Source organism: Bolinopsis microptera, chromosome 2 (assembly GCF_026151205.1).
Source record: "Bolinopsis microptera isolate Bmic1 chromosome 2, MBARI_Bmic_1.0, whole genome shotgun sequence".
NCBI lineage: Eukaryota > Metazoa > Ctenophora > Tentaculata > Lobata > Bolinopsidae > Bolinopsis > Bolinopsis microptera.
Window position 1 is genome coordinate 18348224 of NC_087073.1, and position 23507 is coordinate 18371730.

Genomic DNA, 23507 nt, shown 5'->3' on the forward strand with positions numbered 1-23507 from the left:
GAAGAATAGAAATAGTATTGTTCAAGCTGACTCCAGCTCTGTCCACAGATCTCATACAAATATACGTGAGCACTGTGTTCAGGTCTAGGTAGCAGTAATTACTTCAGAGTAGCAGTGTTAATAGCATGAAACTATCTTCGACGTTTTGAACAGACATGATACGTTAGAAAAACTGTTGTTAGATGTAGACTGGTTTATTCTAATCTTGGAAAGTTAGAATTAAGAATGGAATATTGTCAGATATGTTTTGCTATACAGTATACTCATTAGTAAGGCCCTTCACCATTCTTACTTTCATATCTTCTAAATAATGTGCCTTTGTTTAATTTTGATCAATGATCATCATTATATAAGCTGTAGATTAGAGTATGAAATTAAAAACCTTCAACTGTCCTTTATTATATTATAGCTTCTGTTATTACTTACTATTACTTACTATTAGTTAAGCTTTTGTCTGAGCTACAAGAGACAAGGAGCGTTAATGTTATACAGCCCGTTTGTTTTCTAAACAATATTCATTTAAATTGCGTCAATAATTGGCAGGCTGCCAATTAATGGCAGGTCCTCTTCAGTTTTAAAGCTTTTGTCAAAAATTCGGCGGCAAATCACAGGGCGGCACATCCTATAACTCCGGTTTGTACTCTTGCCAACATGACACTTGTATTATGCAGCAGAGGAAAAGGGTATTTCCAATTGTTAATCAATTAAAATTAAACCCAATTCAATTTAATGCAGTCAAGTGTGTCGTTCTGCTCAATTAATAGCAATATATTTAACTTTCCTTCCGCTAAACGAACGAGAGGGAGGGCTCCTTATAATGTGTTCTGACATGGCTTCCTAAACTGTAGGTTAAACTTTAGAGCTACGTTAAAGTTTTCAATTCTGTGCTCCAACAGCTCTAGTTCTGACATTGACTGTTTAACTTGGATCCTCAAACTAAACTGATGGTGATCATAGCTCTTAGGAATACCTCTAAAAATAGGAGAGCATAAAATGTCAACTATCTAGAAGTATCTACAGTAGACCGCCATTTAGCTTAATGTGGAGCAGGGAACCCTGCTCTTTAAGTTGAAGTCTAATACCAAGAAAACGTAGACCAGGAGACTAGAGTTACTGTTTAAATGTCTTGGAAGAAATTGACAGGAATTAAAGAACAGTGAACTAGATTGACGCGACGGTACTGGAATGTCATTGTTAGGGAATGTAATTGTTAGAGAATGTAATTGTTAGAGAATGTAATTGTTAGAGAATGTAATAGCTAGGGGAATGTTTGGGGGTTGTAACGTACCTGAAGCGGCGTAGAGCACCATAATATCCTCGTTGTTATATGTGAAGCTATCTGCTGTTATGGCGTTAACTCTGCAAATAGAACCCGGGTTAGAGGCTGAACTAACAGTACCGGTTATAAAGTTGCATAACATAATAATAGAAAATTAGTTACAAAATCATGCCGACCACGTATGATAATAATAGTCACTTAAAGTCACGCTTTTCAATATTTGTCTCGAATATTTTTCCCGAATATTCCAATCTTCCACCTCTTATCTTCCTGAGTTCAACAAGACCTTGACACAATCCCCAGTACCATGGACCTAAACCCTGATTACTCCCACATGTTGGTGGGGTTTGGTGCTTGTTCGGGTGTAGTGCTTGTTACAAGAACCACAACAATAACCCCCGGTACTATGGGCAGTGCTTGATGACATGCTAATTAACCAGTTTACTAGTGAGATTTTACCCCCTCCTCCCCTCTCTCTATAAGATACATGACAAAACATTGACAAGTACCCAGTTTAGCAGTTATCTTACTATCCATACACTTAGTGTCAACTGCATGTCAATTCGGGCAATAAACAAATTAATCGACTGGTAGTAGAGAGTACAGACAAGAGAGCCCTGCTGCTGCTCCTCCCTGGGACCCAGTAGTGAACAGTTAACTGACCCAACCCTGGCATCAAACCCGGCGTGTTCTCATACATTTCACATGTAAATTTACGGTACTATGGGATACACTCTAAAACACATGAGTTTGTGTGAGATGTGAACTGAAAACCATTTAGATCACCTGGGAGCAAGGTTCTATCTCTTATTTTCTTTGTCTTAATAGACGATAATGGGTTTCACTCATGGACAATAACTCGTACATCGCAACCCGCAATCACATGCATTATCTCCACTTGAGATTTTCAGACTGGGACTCAAATTGGGATCAAAGTTATTAGTTGGATTTGAGGGAGGCAAGTGGTACGATTTGGTATGTAACTGGTACGATCCGACTCAAAGTAACATTGTTTTTGTTAGAGGAATCTGTTTTTGTTACAGGAATCTGTTTCTTGGAGCGGGGAGCTGACACACACTGTCACTAACAGCTGGGTACCCATTTAACGTGAGATTTGTGAAGGAGTTAGAAGGTTTAAAGAGAGTTAGTCGCTGTAAACAGATTATTACTCCTCATTTGCATTTAAACGACAAAACTTCTCGTATTCATGGATTATAGAGGCATAGCCCCAACCATGTGTACATAATAACATATGTAACCCAAACAATTCGACCTCCTTCACCAATGACCAATGACCATCGTGTCCAAATTTTAAACAAAACGATGAAAATGGTCTCAATATAGATCATGATGATTTTAGGGGCAGACAAATCCATAATCAGTGTCTACTACCACTATTTGGATCAAAGAGATCACGAGGATGATAATTAGGAGATAACAACAATACAAACAATTCAACTGAAGATTTACCTTTCTGATGACTCGGTGTTGAAGAGAGGTGTGGGATTGTGAATCCCTTTTTCCATTAGGAATTTCAGTATAGCATCTCTTCCTTCTTTCTTTTTATTACACTGGAGAGGTGAGAGGTATTACAATATAGCTCATATGTGACTGGTATTGACATTCATTCATCTGATATATAATATCGTGTAGTTGTAAGGGTTGCATTTCAAATTTCAAAGAAAAACATTTACAGAGCAGATGACCTAATAACGTATATTTACAACGAAATAGTAACTCTATTTTCTTCTTTTCTAAACCTAACTAGTACAGCGTTTCAATGAAGATCCCGACACTTGGGCAGTGTTGATATAAAAGAAAAACCCGCGTGACAAAACTAGATCAAAATTAGATCATACTAAAGCTTTGGTATCTTTACTTGTATCATGTGGTATCTTGTATCATGTCACGTTTTAGGAAACAAATCTGCACGATACGTCTCATCCCACCATTTGTCATCAAGTCCTACATCATAATACCACCTTCACCACTATTCCCTGTACCACTACTACTACAATTAGTCCAATTAGAAGCTCCCAACTGTGTCATATACCGTAACTGCAGCCTTAACCACTATTACAACATAGTACCAGTTCCCCCACAATACTGAAAACTTCTAAACTCACGTTGAATTTGCGGTTTTCTTCAGATTCCCACTCCCGTGTCTCCTTGTTAAATGTGAGGTAAGGACCATCAAACACTTCGTCTATAGCTCCTATCGGGAAGGAGCACACTATGGATCCAGTCTGAAGGTTCCTGGAACAAGTTGGAGTTTTAGTTAGAGAGAAACTGAGTCATAACATATCAAGTTAGAGTGACTAAGAGTCATGACATGCAGTTCTAATTAACATTATATAAGTTGGAGTGATAATTCGCAGTTTTTAACCAGAATTACCGAGAAATAATATACTGATTGCTTTGTTATGCAGTGGCCATGCACGAGTCCCCACACTCTACTATATACGTGTGTCATAACACCGTGCCGGGGAGATATAATACCGTTAGAATGACTAATCAGTGTTGAAATATCACTTCTCTAATCTCTACCTATACTATGTTTTAATTTCTCATCTCTCTCTCCGATCTTATATTTAGTTGTGTTTAACAATGCATGCTCATTTAGTATGAGACTAGTTCTGATGACAGCGATGACAATGATTGATGACAGGCGTGACGACAGGGTGCTGGAACTTACTTGGGTCCGCTGAAAGCAGCGTAGAGTACTCGTTCCTGGTAGACAGCTCCATCTGAAAACAAAACAATGTTAGATTTCTAAATTAATCGTTCCTTAGCACAAGTTCTGCAGACGTAAGACACTGAGACGTTCTCCAGATTTTAACAGTTTTTATGTAAAATCATCATCCTCAGCATAATCCACGTGAGGGTTACTGTAAGGTGTCCAAAAATATTTTGATAAAACATAACAGGTTTACTACAATATCTTAAGCTGTGAAAAAATTAATGCACGGCTGCTTTACCGCTTTCTTATTGTAAACATGACGTCATGTTATCATCTACTGAGTGTAGCTTTTTTCTAAAACAATGACTAATTACGCATCGTAAAAGGGGTTTGGGAGACAAATGCGCAGTTTACACGGGTATTAGGCCCCTCCTACCCAGTCTAAATAACAGTTCATCACAGCCTCACTATAATACTTGAGGGGTGCCTCTTTGTGATCTTACAATAGTTCTCTAACGTAACCGGTGACCGATCTAAAACTTAGATTATTTATCAAATTAACTATGATTACTACCTAATATATTATGTAGTTATACCCTAACCCTTGCTACTTTAACGTAGTTATATTGGATCTTAACCATAAACCAGATGAGGTCTCTCAACCAGGTCCCTACTGTAACTCCTTGGCACATTGTTGCAGTGATTCAACGTGTGTTAGAGTGTTAGCACAAGTAGCAGCCATCCTACCACAGGTCTAGTGCGCGGTTCATTGTTTCACCCGTGTATTAGCTGCTTTCAATCTCCCGCCGATCAGTCTACCCCCAATCGTTCTCTTTGTTTTAAACTTATGAATTCAGTGTCCAAATGCTAATCGTCTGGTATCAAAGGAACCATCTCTCCTGGTGGGTCAGCAGCTCTTTTACATCGTGTAGATTATGAGGGATGAACGGAGTGGAACGTATTGTAAAGCAGTTATTACACGGTTAGCAGTGCGTAACATTGGGTGCTGCTTTCAAGTGAGTTAATTATTAATGTTGCTTTATGCTGGGTCTAAGAATAGAGGGTTAAGTGAGATCATATGCTAATTTGGGAGTGATCACACCATTCATTGGGGGCAGTGCAGAAGTCAGAAAATTTTTGCAACATGTGAGAGTTGGCGACTTTGAAAGTTCTTGAGACAAAGCTATAAGAAGCTGAGAGCTGAACTGTATGCATAATAAACCATATTCATGAACCATATTCATGAAGTTAAGGTTACAAAACGAATCTTGTAGCTCGGAATAAGTTACAGTACAATCTTGAATCACGAAATTTTGACGTACGCTAGAATGGGGGCTAGATGAACAATTTCTGAACCAATCATTCTAGACTAGACTAGGTCGCAATTTTTGTAGTCTCTCACATGATAAGTACTCATCTGCCCAATGTTTACACATCTTTTAATGTTGAAAAATATGCTTTACTTTAGCATCTACCCGCCCTTTCCTTCACCCAGTGTACCAGAAGATTAAATGAACTTTGTGCATATTTTATACAGGATCAGTTCATCCCTATTGCGTAAGTGTTGTACGAAAATTTGAAAAAATAATATGTAACTCGACTGTATATTTAGCTACAGCATAATGAGCCAAAGATCAAACACTTTGCACCAAATAAATAGTACACAAAGTGTCCCCACTTATTGTTTGTGTAACTAACTGCAGATTGTCCCTCACATAAAATAGTACACTGCACTGGGCGGTACAACAAATACTAAAGGAGTAAAGGGTACGTACCGACTTCGTCGTGGTCGAAAGGCTGCTGCCCGGCTTGAGAGCTAGTGCAGTAGAACCTAGCCTTGAAGAAGGAGGTGAAGACATCCTGCATGAACGGGCTGCTGCTACCAACATCGTTCTTACACACTCTGCCTATCCTTGAGTAAATTTTCTGAGGAAAAGTTGCATGTTAGTAATTACTAATTAATTAATTATCGTTAAATATTACATAATTATGTCGTACAGTTACACTAATTTAAAATAAAATGTCATTTTAAGTTGCAGTATGTCGAAGTGTTTCAGTTTTAACAAGATAATTGGAGTGTAAATACATGTAAAATACTGGAACCAGATGGCAAAAACAATATAAACTCGATAAAGTATCTGATTTTAGGAGATGGTCATGGTAGTAGCTCTGGAAATTTAGGTCAAATTGCTAAATATTTGTCCACATGGAACAATTCCAATTCCGCCGCTTCGCAACGCCTGGCTGCGAAGGCAATTGGTATAATATACTGTATTTTTTATCAGCAATGTAATGGGTCCAACTGGCACAGCACATCACCTCTTATCGCACCAATTCGAATGTAGATTTAACGTATCAAACCGGTCAAAATAATATTAGGGCATTAATTATCATTTAAATGTACAATTCATTTAGACAAAAAACGCTGCCTGTCTCTGATTCCTAACACTGGGTTCAAATTACAAACTTTTGGGTGCAGTATGCTACAATATATAATCCCAATATATCTTAAAATCATGGGGTTTCTAAATCATAACTCGACGGTTAGTTCGAAACACTAAAGAGTCTTCGTGCCTCTGTGACTGTTGAGAATACTAAATAAGGGAATGCACATTCTGTAACTGAACTATTCGAAGAGAAGAAGCCTGTGGGGTCACTAAATTGTGAGTAGTAACCTTAAAGTTTTAATCCAGAATCACATGTTAAACTGAAGGTCGGGGGTCTTAGGTCATTTATTTCAAGGAATTCTTCATTGGCCAAATTCCATTTTACGGAGATTTGTATGGGACCGTAGCAAACAGTTATAGTGACAAGTAACAACACTATCATTACGTTGTGACCCAAAATAGGGTTGTATTATTACAAAACTACTTGTCAATTTGATTTTAAGTTTGTTTACATAATATTAGTTGTTAAAATAAGCCTTAGCTCATTCTCATGTGAAACTTAATCGTTTAAATAGACTCAAAGAGAAGATGACAATGTTTTAGATGAGCGAAATTCTGATCTAGAATCCAGATAGCCCATAATTTTGGCCGAATGATATCACAATCAAATGGCACTTTCTTCCTTTGGATATAATTTGACGCGTGGTAAACATATAACTAAAACATAACAACAAACCTCAGTTGGGAGCTCTGAAGCAGTCTCCTTGAAGACAAAGTACACGTAATCGCCCTCTTGGAAGGAATACACGAACTTAGGGTCACTAAGCTGGTCATTCGTGTTGAAAGTATGGGATGTGGAGGAGAGGGAGCCAGGTTGGAGGTTGAATCTTGTGATTTGGTCACTTGCGCAGACATCCGTGCAGGTTCCAGCAAATCCTATATCTGGGGGAGGGAGACGGTTTAGAAATTTGTGCGAAACTTTGCTAAATAATTAGTCAGAGCCCGGGAAGGGTTTTAAGTAATTTGTACCCAGAACTCTGTGAAATAATTTGTTATTATTAGGTTTAAAAACAAGGAGTATGTTAACATACGAACATATATTATGAATTTTTAAAAGAAAGCGAACATATTGTCATAAATCTGATGAGTTTTAAAAGTAGGAACCCTAGAAACAATTTGTAAACCACTAATGAACCACAGTTATTACATAAATTAATACCCGAACCCTCATGTAATATTCAAAAGCGGGACAAGTTCCTTACTTTGCTGTAATTCTCATTTAGCTTGAGTTTCAATTTGAGGTCATACAGCCTCAGGGCATTTAGCGCATGTTATTAGGCTGGGTTCAATGAACCATGACACGGGGGAGAGGAGCCGGGAACCCTCAATAGAGGGGTGTCTGGTGGGCGGTAGTTAGATATCCCTCAATAGACAGACCAGCTCAAAACTATCAGATCTTGCGGGCACCTGCAGCTTCAGTGGTGGCCATCATCCTGAATATTATATAACACAGTACATGGTACTGCCACTATTGGATGTCACTAGGCGGTGTTTCAGTTGGAACTGTGTACAGCTGTGAACCGGTGCAGACTGCAGTTCAGTAGATACACGCGCTAGGAATGCTAACTATTTGTGAGCTGCAGTTATGCACACCTGCTGATAGCCCGGTAAAAACAAGTGTTAAGATCAACAGATCTGTGTATCAGAGTCTGTCTTTGTAGCAGATCAGTGTATTTAATGGTTTGGATACAGTGGACCACTAGTGGCAGGTTACTAGTAACTAAGGGTAGTTACTAGAATACTAAACCGTAACCTTATTGCAACAATGTGTCTCTTCACGCTCTGTGATCTTTATAGTATTGTTATACTGTCCCCGGGTCTAAAGGTCCAGACATTAAACATCCCCAGATTGCCCTCCCACTGTTAGGAGTAACAAAAAAAACGGGGGTTCCCTTTAGTCTAGTACACTGTATGAGGAGATCACTAAATACTTGTGTTACTGAAACTGGTTCTAGATACACACAATTACTTGAGTAATACTCATGTAATGAGCACAGAGTTTTAGTTGATCTGGACTTGGTATTAACAATGCCGTACAAAGTAATCTCGACTAGATCTCCATAGTCTATAGATCTGGATACGGGCGGTGGGGAAGTGAGCCATACTTGGAGTGACACTTGACAGTGATTCTGGGTTTTCATTGGTCAACGCTGAAAGCAGTTTAGTTAATCTCTGTCACGTGTCAGAAATAAGATATGGTTCACCTCCTTTTCACAGTGCCCAGATCTATATAGTCGGCGGAGACACGATCGCTAGATAGTTGTGGCACTGAAACCGGTTTAAAGATCTAGTATATCATTATCAGAGAGTTGCGGCTAAACGTGGATATAAGATTTATAATGGTGGTCATTACTCTGAATGGTAAATATGCCAGAGTTTCAGTAGATCTGGTCGAACAGAGACACTGAACAGCCGGTAAGAAGATATTATGTACTGCTTGCAACAATGGTGGTATTCATGAACTTCGTCTAAATGGGAGAAAGTTGTAGTCTGTGTATGAGCGACTTGTTATTATGAAGGAGTAACATTAGGTTGGTATAATGTGGATCGGGTATGCTGCTATCTTGCCATTGTTTATTTCGGGTCTTTTACATTATACACCTCATTTTACAGCGACCAATAGGAGGTCCGGGAATAAAATCACCAGTCCAGTTGCATACTTCTGTGTTATCACGTGACCAGAATTTCACGATAATAATACAGGTCATTGGAGGGATACAAGGCATGAAAATGATAATTGGACGCTGTAAAAGGAGTGATTATCAGACGAGTAAACAAGCATGTAGCAGTGGTAATTTGACGTGTAGTAGATTGGTTACAAGGAAGAATTACAAGTCGGGAAGCTATAAGAGTAGAAGTTGAGATGGCTTCAAGACAAAGGCTGACTGAGTTTGCAAGGTCCCCAGTACAGTTTACAAGGTCCCCAGTACAGTTTACAAGGTCCCCAGTCCAGGGCCACTGATTGTTATTTGCCACGTGATCATTTATTACAGACCAGGGAACCATACTCAGAACTTCTGAACTACACTTAGGAAGTATACACAGAACTCATGAACAGTTAAATAACAGTTATTTAATATAACAGTTATTAGCAAGTTATTAGCAAGTAATTCTGTCATTATAAGAGATTTTGACATAATTTCGGAAACTTGTACTTCGTTCCCAAGATTCTGTCGGTAGTACATGGCGAGGCCTGTACGCAACCTTGATGTTCAGTACTTCAGTAATATTAATCTACTCAAATGTTATGTATCGTAGTAAACATATTAAACTAGATAATCACAATTGAAACAATCAAAATTGGTGGTCCCACCAATTTCGATTGTTTCAATTTTTATTAAACTGTTCCTGCATGCCTGTTGAGCACTCTCTGGGAAACTAGAACAACAACTTAATATAGTAGTAAACTTTATACTAGATCATTGATACATATTTTATAAGTGGTAAAATATAGAAAGAAATACAAATTGTACGCTTAACAAACCTCCACTAAGTTTGAGATAAGATGTAGGTTCCCGAGGGTTGGCAGGACAGAACCCATTCCCATTCCGCACGTGGGCTCGCTCTCTGAACTCCAGCGCTGTCACCTGGAGAAGGAATGTGTGAGAAAGCAAATTGATCGAAATTGCATAGCTCGGGAAATTAAAGATCTAGTACTATTCACTGTGATTGTGTTCAATTATTTGGTTATTCAGGGACACAAGACATACAAGGAGAAACATTTAGAACACGTCATTTCAATTTAAAGAACCCTTCACAGCCCACGCTCGTGACGATCCTTCTAAACTTCGTTTGAAGTGTTGGTAAATTAGCTGAAATTTGTTAAAAGGATCGGTTTATTTGCTGGAATTTGTTGAAAAGTTCAATGTAATCTGTCAGGGCCGTCCAGTTTGCTCGGTATTACACCACAACTTACACTCCTTTACAACCCGTTCTCATATCAAAGTTCCTTGGATTGACTAATTCGAAACACGGAGATTAGTAACCCGTATAACTAATGTCGCTCCAAAATGTAACCCAAATATTGAGAAAGTATGAGTAGGGACCTCCGGCCTCCCAAGCGAGTATATAAAAGAGTACTGAGGAAGCCGTGTCTCCTGTATTGTAATGCAAATGGGTACTTGACATTCCCTGATACAGTAACCTGCTAGTACCCTGCTCTCAGCTCTATACTTCACTACACAGCTACTACAGTCCTGTAAAGTGCACGTGTAGTGGTCTCCTCACCACGCTCACTCGTGCATGACCAACACGAGCCTGGACACTTTATTTAAACGGACTCTAATTTGTACGGAGCTCAGGAGGAGCAGACGAGCTTGTGCAAACATAGAGATCTGGTAAACTTGCTAAATCGAGCTCGCAGGATCAGGAGATCCTTCTCAAATATGAGAGAACTTTTTTAGTGGTTTAATAAGCATAGTTAAGGGCAATCTTTGTGGGGAAAGAGGTGACGTTGAGGTCTGGGCTAGAAAATTCTTTCTTCAAATTAATGAGGTTTTGTGTGTTGCATGGCAGTACCAGTGTTCTTGTGAGTAGCAAGGCGGACTAAATCATCGCTTCAAAAACCGCAGGTTCTAATTAAAATCGTGCGAGTGTGATGGAAGGATGTGAAGTAACCTTTTATCACGTGACCTAACTGTGTTAGATCAGAGCTGGAATGTGTCGGATATAGTTCAGTCGGTGTAACGCAGAGTGGTCCAAATTAATTAGCTTGTAGGTCAACAGTAGTTTAAGTGAGATCTAGGTCTCTGATGAATCACCTGCTCAGAGTGGTTACACACACTCTCAAGTGACTATATTGGTCACGTGACAAAATACACGCTACTCAAGTACGTGAAGTTTGTTTTTAGTTTTCATTTTATTCACATAACGACGGATAATAATTGATGATTCTACACATTCTTTTGTGGTCCACTGAACGACTAATCACTCCCGGGATAGCAACTTTCAATTGAATACCTGGAATTTAATCCTACAAAATCAATTAACCCCGCAATCCTCAGATATACTCTCTTTAAAACACATTAAAATGACCTCCTGATAGATTTGGCCGGGTTCTAACAACCCCTGCTGCACCATGATCAGGTTGCCCCAGTGACATATGGCACTTTACTCGATAACCGCCTCGCACATTGAATACTAATGTCAGGTTAATGCGATTTGGCACCTATCGGGCCGTGCAGGACGACAGTCATCAGCTCTCAGTGTCGACCCTGCTCGGTACAATAACAATCACAGTATTAACATTAGATTAGATATAGTGCGGAGAGAGGGAGGGAGGGCGTGAATATGGGTGGTCACGTGATCTGATTTGATTGGGAGATGGGACTACAAGTAGTCCTTTGTAGGGGTGTGCTACCGGGGTAGGTGCTGTATCATCAGCAGGGGTGAGCTGTGCGTCTTTCCGGGATTAACGCAAGATTGTATGACAGTTATATTGTCATGTAACGACACATTTGCATTATATATAATACGGTGTTGTAATTTGATTGGGAGGTTCGGTTGTTTGGGAAACAACCAAGCGGGGATTGAACAGCATAACTATAAGCCCCAGGAACCATATTCAGGCTCATTTCACAGGAGTTGGGGAGTGTGTTAAAGTAGGTACTCAGGGAGGCAGTTAAAGGAGGTTACAGCGATTAGTTTGGGGATACAGACGGAGATTTTCAGTTTAAAATAGTTAGTAATGGTACCAAACACAGATAATTTCTAAACTTCGTAGAGATTTCCTAATTCCTAAGTAGTTGGATTTTTCGTGTTGCCGCTAAATTTATAATAACATAAACCCGCCACGCAAAGGGTTTATATTTAACAGATCATCCCGCGCTAGCGGGATGATCTGATAAACACATACGAGTGCGCGCAGCGCACGAGTTTTGTGTTAATATGTAATCCCGAAGCGCCAGCTGAGGGATTACATTTATTTAGCCCTGAGCGTGAAGTGTTTATGGATTATAATTATCTCCGGCGATTTCGACAAGGGATTTATACTTTAGAAGAGAGTGATAAAATACGATTGGAAAGCAGTTCATCAATCTGAATGTCAAACCGATCTGTCATAGTGGAGCAATAGCTTGATCAACGTTAGCAGGAACAAGAGCTGGAAGGAGAGCAAGCAAAACAATACTATTTTTAGGGCACGGACAAGGGTAGCTGGCTAGTCGCCAACTTCTCACGCCACGCGTTGGAGAAATTCCAAGAATTAGCTGCTTTGGCAACGTTCCCAGGAATTTGCGTGTAAAAGAAGTGGACGGTTACGATGTTTCATATCACGTGGTGCGCTTTCGTGTCACGTGGTATAGACTCGGCGTATGCTATTGGTGGCACGTGGTACGCACGTGACGCGCCCACGTGATCGCGCGTCTAACTGTTCTACTATTATCGAGTTCTAATCAGCAGTATCATTGATTATTGTAAGTCGGAGAATTGAATGATAAACATCAGTTACGACTAAAAAGCGGGCCGGGTTTATACAAATTTCCGGGGCGGGATGATATCACCTTGAGATGTTTATCTAACAGCGGGCCGGGCTGAGTGATAATATGATCCCGCGTCGAAATCCCGGAGATATTTATATTATCCTCACGTGGCCCATGGATTGCGCCCTCTTTGGCCCGATATTATGATTTAATAACAAAACAGTTGTTATACTTCTGTGAGGGCCAGAGATACCTCACATAGGGTTACAGATACCTCACATCAAGTTAGAGATACCCCACATAAAGTTAGAGATACCCCACATATTATGAATGATTATAGTTATTTAACTACATTCTTTGCCAACACCACGGCTGGCAGCCTTGGAACCCTGTTTACCGCTCAACTACATTTCTCATACCTTTAAGGGGGCAGGGGGGGGGGGTCTTTATAAAATTTCTCTCGAAATTGATTTTATAGTTGTTTCTGATAGAGGGGAGTGATACCTAACAGATATTTTTGGTCCCATGGAAAAATTTTGTTCCTAGCCGAAATTATTGCCGGTCAAAGGTCAGCGTTCATGTGTAATTGTATTGCGCGAGCGATTTTCAATCGCGCGCCCTGAAAATCGAGTCTAAAAATCTATCTCCTCCTACATTTTTTGAGCAATCACCTTGAAACTTTCAGGATATGTTCTAAGGACCATTTAGAAACTTTTGCTCTTTTTAGAATTTCGAGATAGGCCTTTTAAAATTTTTTATTCGATTTTGAAAATCTTGGACCTGAAAAAATCGTCAAAAAACGAGGTCCAAGATTTTCAAAATCGAATAAAAAATTTTTAAAGGCCTATTTCGAAATTCTAAAAAGAGCAAAAGTTTCTAAATGGTCCTTAGAACATATCCTGAAAGTTTCAAGGTGATTGCTCAAAAAATGTAGGAGAAGATAGATTTTTAGACTCGATTTTCAGGGCGCGCAATTGAAAATCGCTCGCGCAATACAATTACACATGAACGCTGACCTTTGACCGGCAATAATTTCGGCTAGGAACAAAATTTTTCCATGGGACCAAAAATATCTGGTAGATATCACTCCCCTCTATCAGAAACAACTATAAAATCAATTTCGAGAGAAATTTCATAAAGACCCCCCCCTGCCCCCTTAACCGCATATCATGATACCGCGTCACATTCCCCAGACTGTGTCTCAGTAAACCCCTTGAATATGCACGAGTGCTGCAGTTCATTGAAGCGCACAACACATACCAGACTCCAGAGTCTATGAATTGAACGATGTAAGAGAGTATCACACAACAAGCCAATGACTTGCTTGATGATACAATTAACATTCTTAACCTGGCAATGTAATTCTGACCAAGAGTTAAGTAGGTAACCATAATCATGAATTATAATAACAAAAAGTTCGTGCCAGGCACCAGGAGGGGAGCCATGAACTGTACATAGTTCCAAATCAAGAGATTACATCGCTTAAATTCTATTTAATTTGATCTCCCACTCTCTCTCCCCCCAACTTTTACCTGTTGAATGTTGATGGAGCAATGCACTTCCAAGTTGGAATCATGATCTTTTTAACTGACCCTTACCGGCATCATTGAGCATAACGCTGTGGCGATGGTGCGAGATCTGATGCCTCATTACTTATTACATTACAGATCATAACTCTTAAAACAGAGCACACCTCACGATCACTCTCTAGTTTTACGTTTCCAATAAAGTTCACCGCAAAAGGGAGCACCAGAGGGAGAGAGAGAGAGAGAGAGAGAGAGGGAGTCAGGTAGGAGAATGTGAGGACACCTTGACTAATGATGATAATATCTCGCGAGAAACTCAACACTTCACCTGCTTCAATTTGATAATATCAGCGATCACCGTGTTAAAATTCACACCTGAATCATCACGTGGTTCGTTAACAATCGCATCTAGATATCATCTCTTAACGAGATCTAGATATCATCTCTTAACGAGATCTGCAGATACTGGCCCTGAGGTGAGATGATGTAATCCCAATCCTCATCAGCGCAAATGAGATTTACTGTCAACCGATAATTTGAAACGCGATTCATCGGCCAATCGCAATCGTGTGTCACATGAGATCAATTTTGATTCAAATCATAATGGAACTGCTGATTTTATTATTAAGAGAAATATTTCTAACGCTCTATTTCTTTGATTCATATCTCTGACTATCTTGAAGCGTAAAAGACATCTGACATTGTAATTTAGAGCCTTTGAAGCGAACTGAACGACATATGCAGAGAGATTGATCGCGAATGACGCGGAGAGAAATTTCGTTTTAAAATTAACCGTTTATATGATATGAGATGGTCACAATATTAAGGTTCCTTCAGCTTTAGATTTTTGATCTGTCAACTTGAAAGCATGGTCAAGCTCTGCCAAGTTGCTATGCATAAGATGTCGTCTCCCCTATATACAACGCGAACGTCGAGTCTTGCTTTGAACTTTAAAGACGATTGCTCAATCCCAGAGTTTTATACAGACTTTCCAGGAATTTATGTACACATAAAGCTCGAACATTATGATATAATCCCAAAGTTTAGGGTTTATTACCCGAATGTAAGTTGCGAGAATTTGGTTTCCTAGTTCTAAAAGTGCATGATGATACTGTGAACATATTTTCTCACCGATTGCCGAGCTTGGGGAGGCAGTCTACTTCCGGTATTTAAGCAGACATCCCTCATTTTACACAACACAACACATCACAACACAGCAGTACAGACTCGCTAACAACAGGGCACTTCACGCCAACTTCTGGTCACAAACCACGAGGCCTCCACATTTTCATCATATCTTTTACACTTTATTATAATTACTATTTTTGTCAAGTCAAGAATTTCTGGTTGGTACAGAATGTTCCAGATGAAACTGCCGCCCTACCTTAGGGATATCAGGACAGGCTAAGATGTCACCTCTTTAGACGCTATGAAACATTAGTACCCACGCCATTGTCAGCCGGTGGTAGTTTTTGAGGTAAATTGGACACTTGATATGATCTGACAAGATTGACTACAGACTAGACTTTAATTGGGGGTCATTAAGGCAAACTGTGGAATTGTTCACGTTTAACACCTGCGGAAGTGGTACTTTGTGTTCCTAATGAGGTTGTAATTAACGAGAATGTAATTAATTGCCGCCTCTAGATCTTGCTAAGAATCACAAAAGATGTAGAGCCGAGGTGTAAAGTGTAAAGATGACCAGCAATCCACAGGAACTATTGAGTCCTTACTCATAGTCGTGTTGACGGGTTTGAATTGGGTACACAAATTACTGTGATTCTCACTTGTACTATAACTCAAAATCCTTTATTCATATCTTAACCATGTGGCTAGAACCTGCCTTAAAAACACCTAGTAAACTGTTGAATCTACACCATTATGATACGTCTCAAAAATAGTCATTATGTCCGCCTTTTTGTCTACACCATATCTTCTAAATCTTACTCCTACAGCGTACATCGAGGAATCAAAAATAGAACAGAGCTCTTTTTCATTCGTCGTTAGATCACTAGATCAGGTGTTAAGTGTAGCACTAGCACAATAGAAACCGTTTCATGAATCATGTAACACTAACAGGGATACAGCGTTGAGTAACAAGATCACAGCTGAGGGGAGTGGAGACGAAGGTGGAGATTGTCCTTTAATGTTAGCAACTCTAAAAATAGGCAAATTTGGCGCATTGGTCTGAACTCCTACAGTTTTAAGGGGAAGGTAGAGGGTAATGATGATGATATTTGGTGGTGGAAGAATGCCAGCTGTTTCGCACGTGCATCGCCTACCACCCCAGAGGAATTATTCGCACAGATACAATTAAACCTTCCAGGACCTATATAATAGTGGTCGTGAGGCTAGGATAAGGTAAATTGGCAGTGAAACTAAAACCTCAATATCAACAACTCGGCCTGGCCTCTTGAAGTGAGTACCACTACAACCATGAGAAGCAGGTGGGTTTATCTTCACATATTGTCTACTTCTTGAAGTTTGAACACAACAAAACGGCCTCCGCCACTCTAGTTCTTGTCTCGCTCAGGACTCCCCTCCCTCTACAGTCTACACCCTGTTCCAAACCTGCCATCATTAGCACACGGCGGTGCACTTTCCAGAACCTCAAATTAGACGCTGGACGACTACAGATCTCCGGCGCGCGTTTTAATGCCAGATATAGTACAATACCACATTGTATAATATTCTTAACTTTAGACACACCACGCTCAACTCATATTATTATATCACTCTCAAAGCCTTTATGTCCGTGATATATCCCGAAATATCCCGGTCTTTCTGGCCGGAATATCTCTACTTTGGAGCTGAACTCCTGGTGTCCTGTTAGAAACCAATTATCGGGACGATTAAGACAAGTGGAGGATGACAATACTGGTGATAGATATTAGATAATACAGAACTATCACGTTCAGCCAGCACTGCACCCGTTATGTATAATTTTAGTCGACGAGACGAGTTCAAATCTCAATAGATATTATGTAGTGCTCTCTCTCAGTTAGAAATCCAGGGTGGTAGAGGAGGTGAACTAAAATAGAGGAGGTTGGAGACTCGAGATGAGGAGAAGGAGGGTAACGATCTGGTGAGATGGGTATTTTATTGGAACATCACGTGATCATATCATTAGTAATTTAGACATAATTTTAATTGCACTAGATCAGGTACCTGGCGATGGGATGAATATGACGAACGATCATTGATCACATACATTACCGTCTAGAGTGTTTAATAGATCATTATTGATAAATGGCTTGTTGGGTATTTTTTTACTATGAATATAATAATAATAATAATAACTGAAATTGATACATCGCTTTATAGCAAAAAAGAACTCAAAACCCAAAGATTCAGTTCAAGCCATCTAAAGCAACTCATGAATATGTACATAGTCATAAGAACTTATTTTTATGAAGTATGGGTTTTATGAGAAAATTATTATATGTTACTTATATGAATGCTTTATATATATTTAATAACCCACATGAAATACTCTCGGAAATACAGAGGTACTAGAACATAGCAAGATTGTATATTATTCCTCTGATTAACACCCAGAAAATCGCTCAAAGTTTCTACGGTGATCTACATAATATTTTGTGTAAGGTGCTCTGAAATGTGTGCTGAAGTACAGTTCACACATACTTTTAATTCACCCTAATTTTCAGCTACATTCTAGTCCAGGAACATGATGTAGCTCAACTATTGTAGACGGTGGAGAGATGTGTATATTATTGTCAGTTAGAGTACAATTAACAGTCAATCAGGGAGCGAGCTGGGGGAGATGCAGCCCTACAACTACTGTAGGATGTGGGTCTACCAGGCTAAGCGGAGACATTGCTTGTATCATGTCTCCAGTAATCCTGGTCAAGGAGATAACTTCCTCTTTTATATAATCAACATTATTTATCAAAGTTTCTCGTTTCGGTTTTCAGCCAGGACAACGAAAACAGCCAATCTTGTAAATTTTTGCTTGATATGCCGCACTGAGCCAAAGTGAAAAGTAGTTAGAAAATAGAAGTACATATGTCTAGCAGACATGTTGACTTGTCGCGACCGTACCACAACACTTCCCCTCCGGCCACTGGTTGGAAAGTGTACGTGTATTATTATATGTTGTGTAGTGAAGAGGACCTGAAGATCAAAGGTCATCCATCCCACGCGCGTGCGATTTATTGGACAGAACTACAGAGGAACTTGCGCCTTTGAACTTGTACATTTTTTAATTTTGACAAATTAGCAGTGCCCTCTTGGTTTGGGTGTTTCAAATATAACCTGGCAAATCCAACTAGACTAACAATGCTGAGGAACAGTTTACCCTCCCCGTGACAAATTGACGCTGTGTTAGGTAATTTCCCTTTGTAGATATAGAACAGGACGTCTTACAAATCGACACAGAAAAAATAACAAACCAACAGAATTAGAGAAAAATGAGAAAATATTAGAGAAACGTTTAAAGATAAAACTTACTGTTCTGACATCGCACTCGGGAGCAAAACCCCAGGTACCACAGGACATTATATCAGTTTCTGAGAGCATGAGAAGCACTTTGTAATAATTCTGGCAATCCTCCTGAAATATAATTATGTTAATTATGTTTCAAGTATTGAATATCATAATTATAATTTTAATGGTACATTCAAATTGAATATTTTGTTTAATTTCTCAATTTTTGATCAATCATTAAAAAATGTAGCTCCAAAACTACAATGGGTTCGTGCTTGTAAGTTTATCATAATATTGTGATCTTTAATAATAGTATGATATCGCTACAACAAGCTGCATGGATTGATGATTCTAACAATGCACTGAGTGTAATGCACCTGAGCTGGGTGCTGCACTATTGTACTACTATTTATATCCTATCTCCATTAGCTAAATTTAAAGGCACTAACAATAACTTCACACAAGCATACACATAAGCCCAACAGGAAACATGTTCCAAGTATGTTAAGTATGTAGCTCCCTCTCTATCACCACTTCAAAGAACATTAGCGGCACATATTATACCCATAATTCAAAATGTGCTTCACATATCCTTGAGGTATCTGGTATAGCCTAAACAAATTACACAACATGTGACATCAAATAGTAGAACGTGTAACGTGAGTTTAAGATTTAGATTTGAAATTAAACACGTTGGGTTTTTTAAATGTATATACTGGTAACTTTTCTGGGAGATTTGTTGTAATCGTAAGATCAGTTTATAAAACTTGAATTAAATGACTCACTGTCTTTTTAAAGGTTTAGAGTTCACAATTTAACCACGTCTATTTATCATGATCTGTTCAAATGAATCCACTCTAAAGGATTGGCTAGCCGAATATAGCTAAATCAGCTCTGTCAAAAACATGATAAAGTTTCACCCATTCTTTTAACTCGCTAAAACTCGTGAATACTGAAAGCAACACTTTTTGCGCAGACTAATATGGTTCGCCTGTTCAAAGATAATGGGTTCAATTTTAAGGAGCTCAAACATGCTGACAAACTTAGATTCACTAGTTCTAGAAACTTCCATAAACTTCTGAGAAACTATGTTTCAAGGGATGGTTTAGAACTGACATATTGCAATCTACGACTACTTAACATGTTTTATTGAAGATGATAACTTAAAACACGTTTTATTGAAGCTGAGAGCTTAAAACACATTTTATTGAAGATGAGAGCTATAACTAAAAACAAACAGATCTGTTCTGATGTTGGGAACACTGCTTTTACTCTTTTATTAGAAAGTGATATGGTAAAAAGAGCTGAAGTGTACAATTCCTGGGATACCCCAAAAAACATTCCACAATGCCCACTTTGTCAGAGTAGATTAAAAATAACAGAATATTCCGGAGCCGGAGCCCCTTAGGGCCGCTACATGTGCCCTACTATTGTACTACACAATCTACTATTACATTATAAAGTTTCATCATCATCATAATATGATATCCTTCAGTCATCGATAGAAAATAACTGTACAGTTTGAGGCCAATTAATCGAGCTGATCTCCGAGCTGATTAATGAGGGAACAAGCAGATAAGTTAAAGTCACGTGACATCACGTTATAAAGCAGTGTAGTGTGACGGTAACCATATAAGGGCATGTCATGTGAGGTAAGCCAAGTTTACGATAAAAGACTTATTCACGAGGGAACATGTCATAGTGTCGGTAATGAGATTGGGAGATAATAAAGTCACGTGATACGCCGACAGGTCACTTGACGTGATTTCAAGCAAATTCATTGGCTGAAGAGAGGGTTCCGTGGTTATGGATTATATAAGTCAGCTGATGTTGAGAAATAAAACTTGAGCTGTTTACGTAAACATGCAGCCCGCTTATCTCTGACAGACCAGTGTAAGTTTGTGCAAGACAGTGAGATTAATTGGAATCCAATCAGTAACCACGCAGTATGACCAGGATATCAAGTGTTAATTTGTTACGGTCTGTTAATGATAGTTGGGTGGAGCATCATCAGTGTGACCCCTCGCTGATCAGGGAGCTAATCACTAATTAGAATTTCAAGTAATGATATAATGAAGATACCGGGAGTATGAAATATCTGGGACAAATGCACGGTGTAGTCTCCATTATTACTATACTATAGATCTGAAACATTCAGAAAATGAGCTCACCTAGACCCTGTAGTTATTAATAGAAATGACAGATATTACAAGTGAACCCTGTGCAATCAGGCGATTAACCGGAGATAGCTGAGTAGACTTCAGAGACAATGGACCATACAATTTGTCCTGATCGGTTCAGATAGGAAACCTTTAAACGTTGAGAAGTATCTAGATACAACTGTGGGGGGATTGTAGGGTTTCACTGGTTATGCTGACGAGGTGTTTGGCGAATTAGACCGAGTTTCATGAAAGCAATCACTATGATTGAGTGTGCACCCACTGGGCTTGATCGGCGTGTATTGGATATGGTGTGATTGTACGGCATGAGATTGCCAATATTTTAGTAGGAGATTTGTGGGTATGATATGAGATTGCCAATATTTTAGCAGGTGATTTGTGGGTATGATATTTAATAAGATTGCCAATATTTTAGCAGATTTGTAAGAAAATATACCTCAATTCGTCCCTCTTCCATACACTGTTCAACTCTTGCCTCCAGCTGATCCTGAAGTGGATTAGAGTTAAATCATTTGAATCATATATCGTAACCATTTAATGGTACAACTCAAATGATTGCCTTATATAATTCTATCATAATCTGAGAGGCAAACGACCGGCATTTTCTGTCGTTTAACTGCGATTTGGAGTCACTTATCCCAGAGAACAGCATCACGACTTGTCATCTATTCCCATATATTCTTAATAAACCTTAAACGATCATAAATTGGGTTCTCACATAACGGTAAAAATGACAGTTTTATATAAACTGATTGGAAAGGTTGGAAAATAAACCGGCGGGAGCTTGACAATTGTCCTGCCGCTAAATCATGTTAAGCTACAAGCCGAAAGTTATATAATATCGGAGAAGCTTTCCAGCATGATGCAGTGATGTCAACCGTTTTTAGTCGGTACTGAGCAGACGTGCAGCAGTCTGCTTTACATTGGTAGAAAATATGAAAGTTAATAATGTAACCAGTAATCCGATTAAGAGGTACACTAAGTCTTACCCTAGACAGGCATGGCAAATAGAAGTTTAATGAATCAAATGAGATCAAAAAATCTTGTCATTTGCGCGGATACGCATTGAAGGGAGCCTCTGTTACACCATATTATTCCATCACATACCGGGAATCATTTTCATTAATATTTACATGGTAAATAATCGCACATTAATATGGTTAGTGCGTAGCAGTGGACTTCCTCAGATATTGCTATGAATTTAGTTGGCAAAATTGTACTGTAATGGTTTTTACGATAGCTATTAGGGCTACATAATTTAGTTAGTTGACGTATATCCAATTAAGGATGTAACCAGGTGCTAAATGACGACGTATTTTACAATGGTTTTGAAATCTCTATAATAATCCGATATAAAGAAGCAAAATGGTTATATATGGAAATTTTGATGAGCACTAATAAGATATTTGACATCTTTCACGATGAATGATAAACGTGGCACTCAGGTGCCAGTCTTTGGGGTAATAGAAGTGTTTCCATCTTTATTGACTAATATCAAAGCATTGTTACTCATTTTGCCGCTGGAGTGGCATCTAATTTCACCACCATACAAATAGTAAGAGAAACATAATTCTCAGCCCGGGGAGTAATGGGTTTATCAGGTAAAATTAGGGTAATCTAAACAGGGACTACTGTCTGGGCGACCTGCTAACTTATCTGAGTGTCACCCAATCTTGTTTTTACACCTCACCACAGGATCACAATGTACAATAATCAAAAGCAATCAGAATTTTACACCTCCAATCTAACACCCTCTTAGAGGGGAACTTGATAAGCGTGATTTGATTAGTATGAGGTCTCTCCCCTGCTTTTCAGGAATCCTATATTATAGAGGGATAGAAATAATTCAAAATCAGGTCTGTTTTGAACCAGAATTTGAGTTCAGTGTAATCATGCACTGGATACAGATTTAGGTCTTGATGGCATCGATGGTATCTGAGTTGAAAATGTAAGGACTTTACTTACAGATCCGTCTTTGTAGGAGGTATGTGTATCTGTTAGCATATCGACTGAATGTATGGTGTTCCTGAAGAGGGGTATCAGTTAGGTCCCATAAAATTTAACATCGAGAATCGAAGCATTATTTTGCAGTTTTGAAATATTCAAGTTAATGGTGGTTTCATGAAACGGTAATTGGGTTTTGTCATATATGTATAATGCATGAGCGGGAAAAACGTTCTTTGTATGGAAGATTTGTCTTTGTAGCGCCATGTTGGAATTAACATGGCTTTAATTATAATATTGGACCAGGTCTCAGGGCGGGGCACAGGGCAGACCTGTGTCCAGTTGGCAGGAATGTACCCTGACGAAAAGTCCACGCGCACAGACTAAAATTTGCCCTTATATCAGCCATTGTGCCCACCCAATTTCAATTTGAGTTATCGTTTAGTTAGGTCAGAATGAGGCAGTCTGTGTCCATGGGAAAATTTTAACTGTCTTTTTAGCATGGACAATGGTGCGGCGTCTCAAATCTCACCACTGAACTGGAACCAGACACTGCGAACAAGCGTAAGACAGGTCTCACGCGGCG

At 39.1% G+C, this 23507-nt stretch overlaps 1 protein-coding gene across 1 annotated transcript in view; it reads right to left on the reverse strand.

The window, feature by feature from the left end:
* Positions 1 to 23507, reverse strand: part of LOC134811006 (semaphorin-4D-like) — a 40027-nt gene that overhangs the window by 10890 nt on the left and 5630 nt on the right. Inside the window, exons 3-12 of the mRNA XM_063817707.1 lie at positions 22943 to 23003; positions 21414 to 21464; positions 18822 to 18923; positions 9891 to 9993; positions 7083 to 7288; positions 5735 to 5885; positions 3975 to 4026; positions 3406 to 3535; positions 2750 to 2850; positions 1289 to 1359 (exon numbers count right to left, since the gene is read on the reverse strand). Of these exons, the coding sequence (XP_063673777.1) occupies positions 1289 to 1359; positions 2750 to 2850; positions 3406 to 3535; positions 3975 to 4026; positions 5735 to 5885; positions 7083 to 7288; positions 9891 to 9993; positions 18822 to 18923; positions 21414 to 21464; positions 22943 to 23003 (1028 nt within the window). The remainder of the gene's footprint in view (positions 1 to 1288; positions 1360 to 2749; positions 2851 to 3405; positions 3536 to 3974; positions 4027 to 5734; positions 5886 to 7082; positions 7289 to 9890; positions 9994 to 18821; positions 18924 to 21413; positions 21465 to 22942; positions 23004 to 23507) is intronic.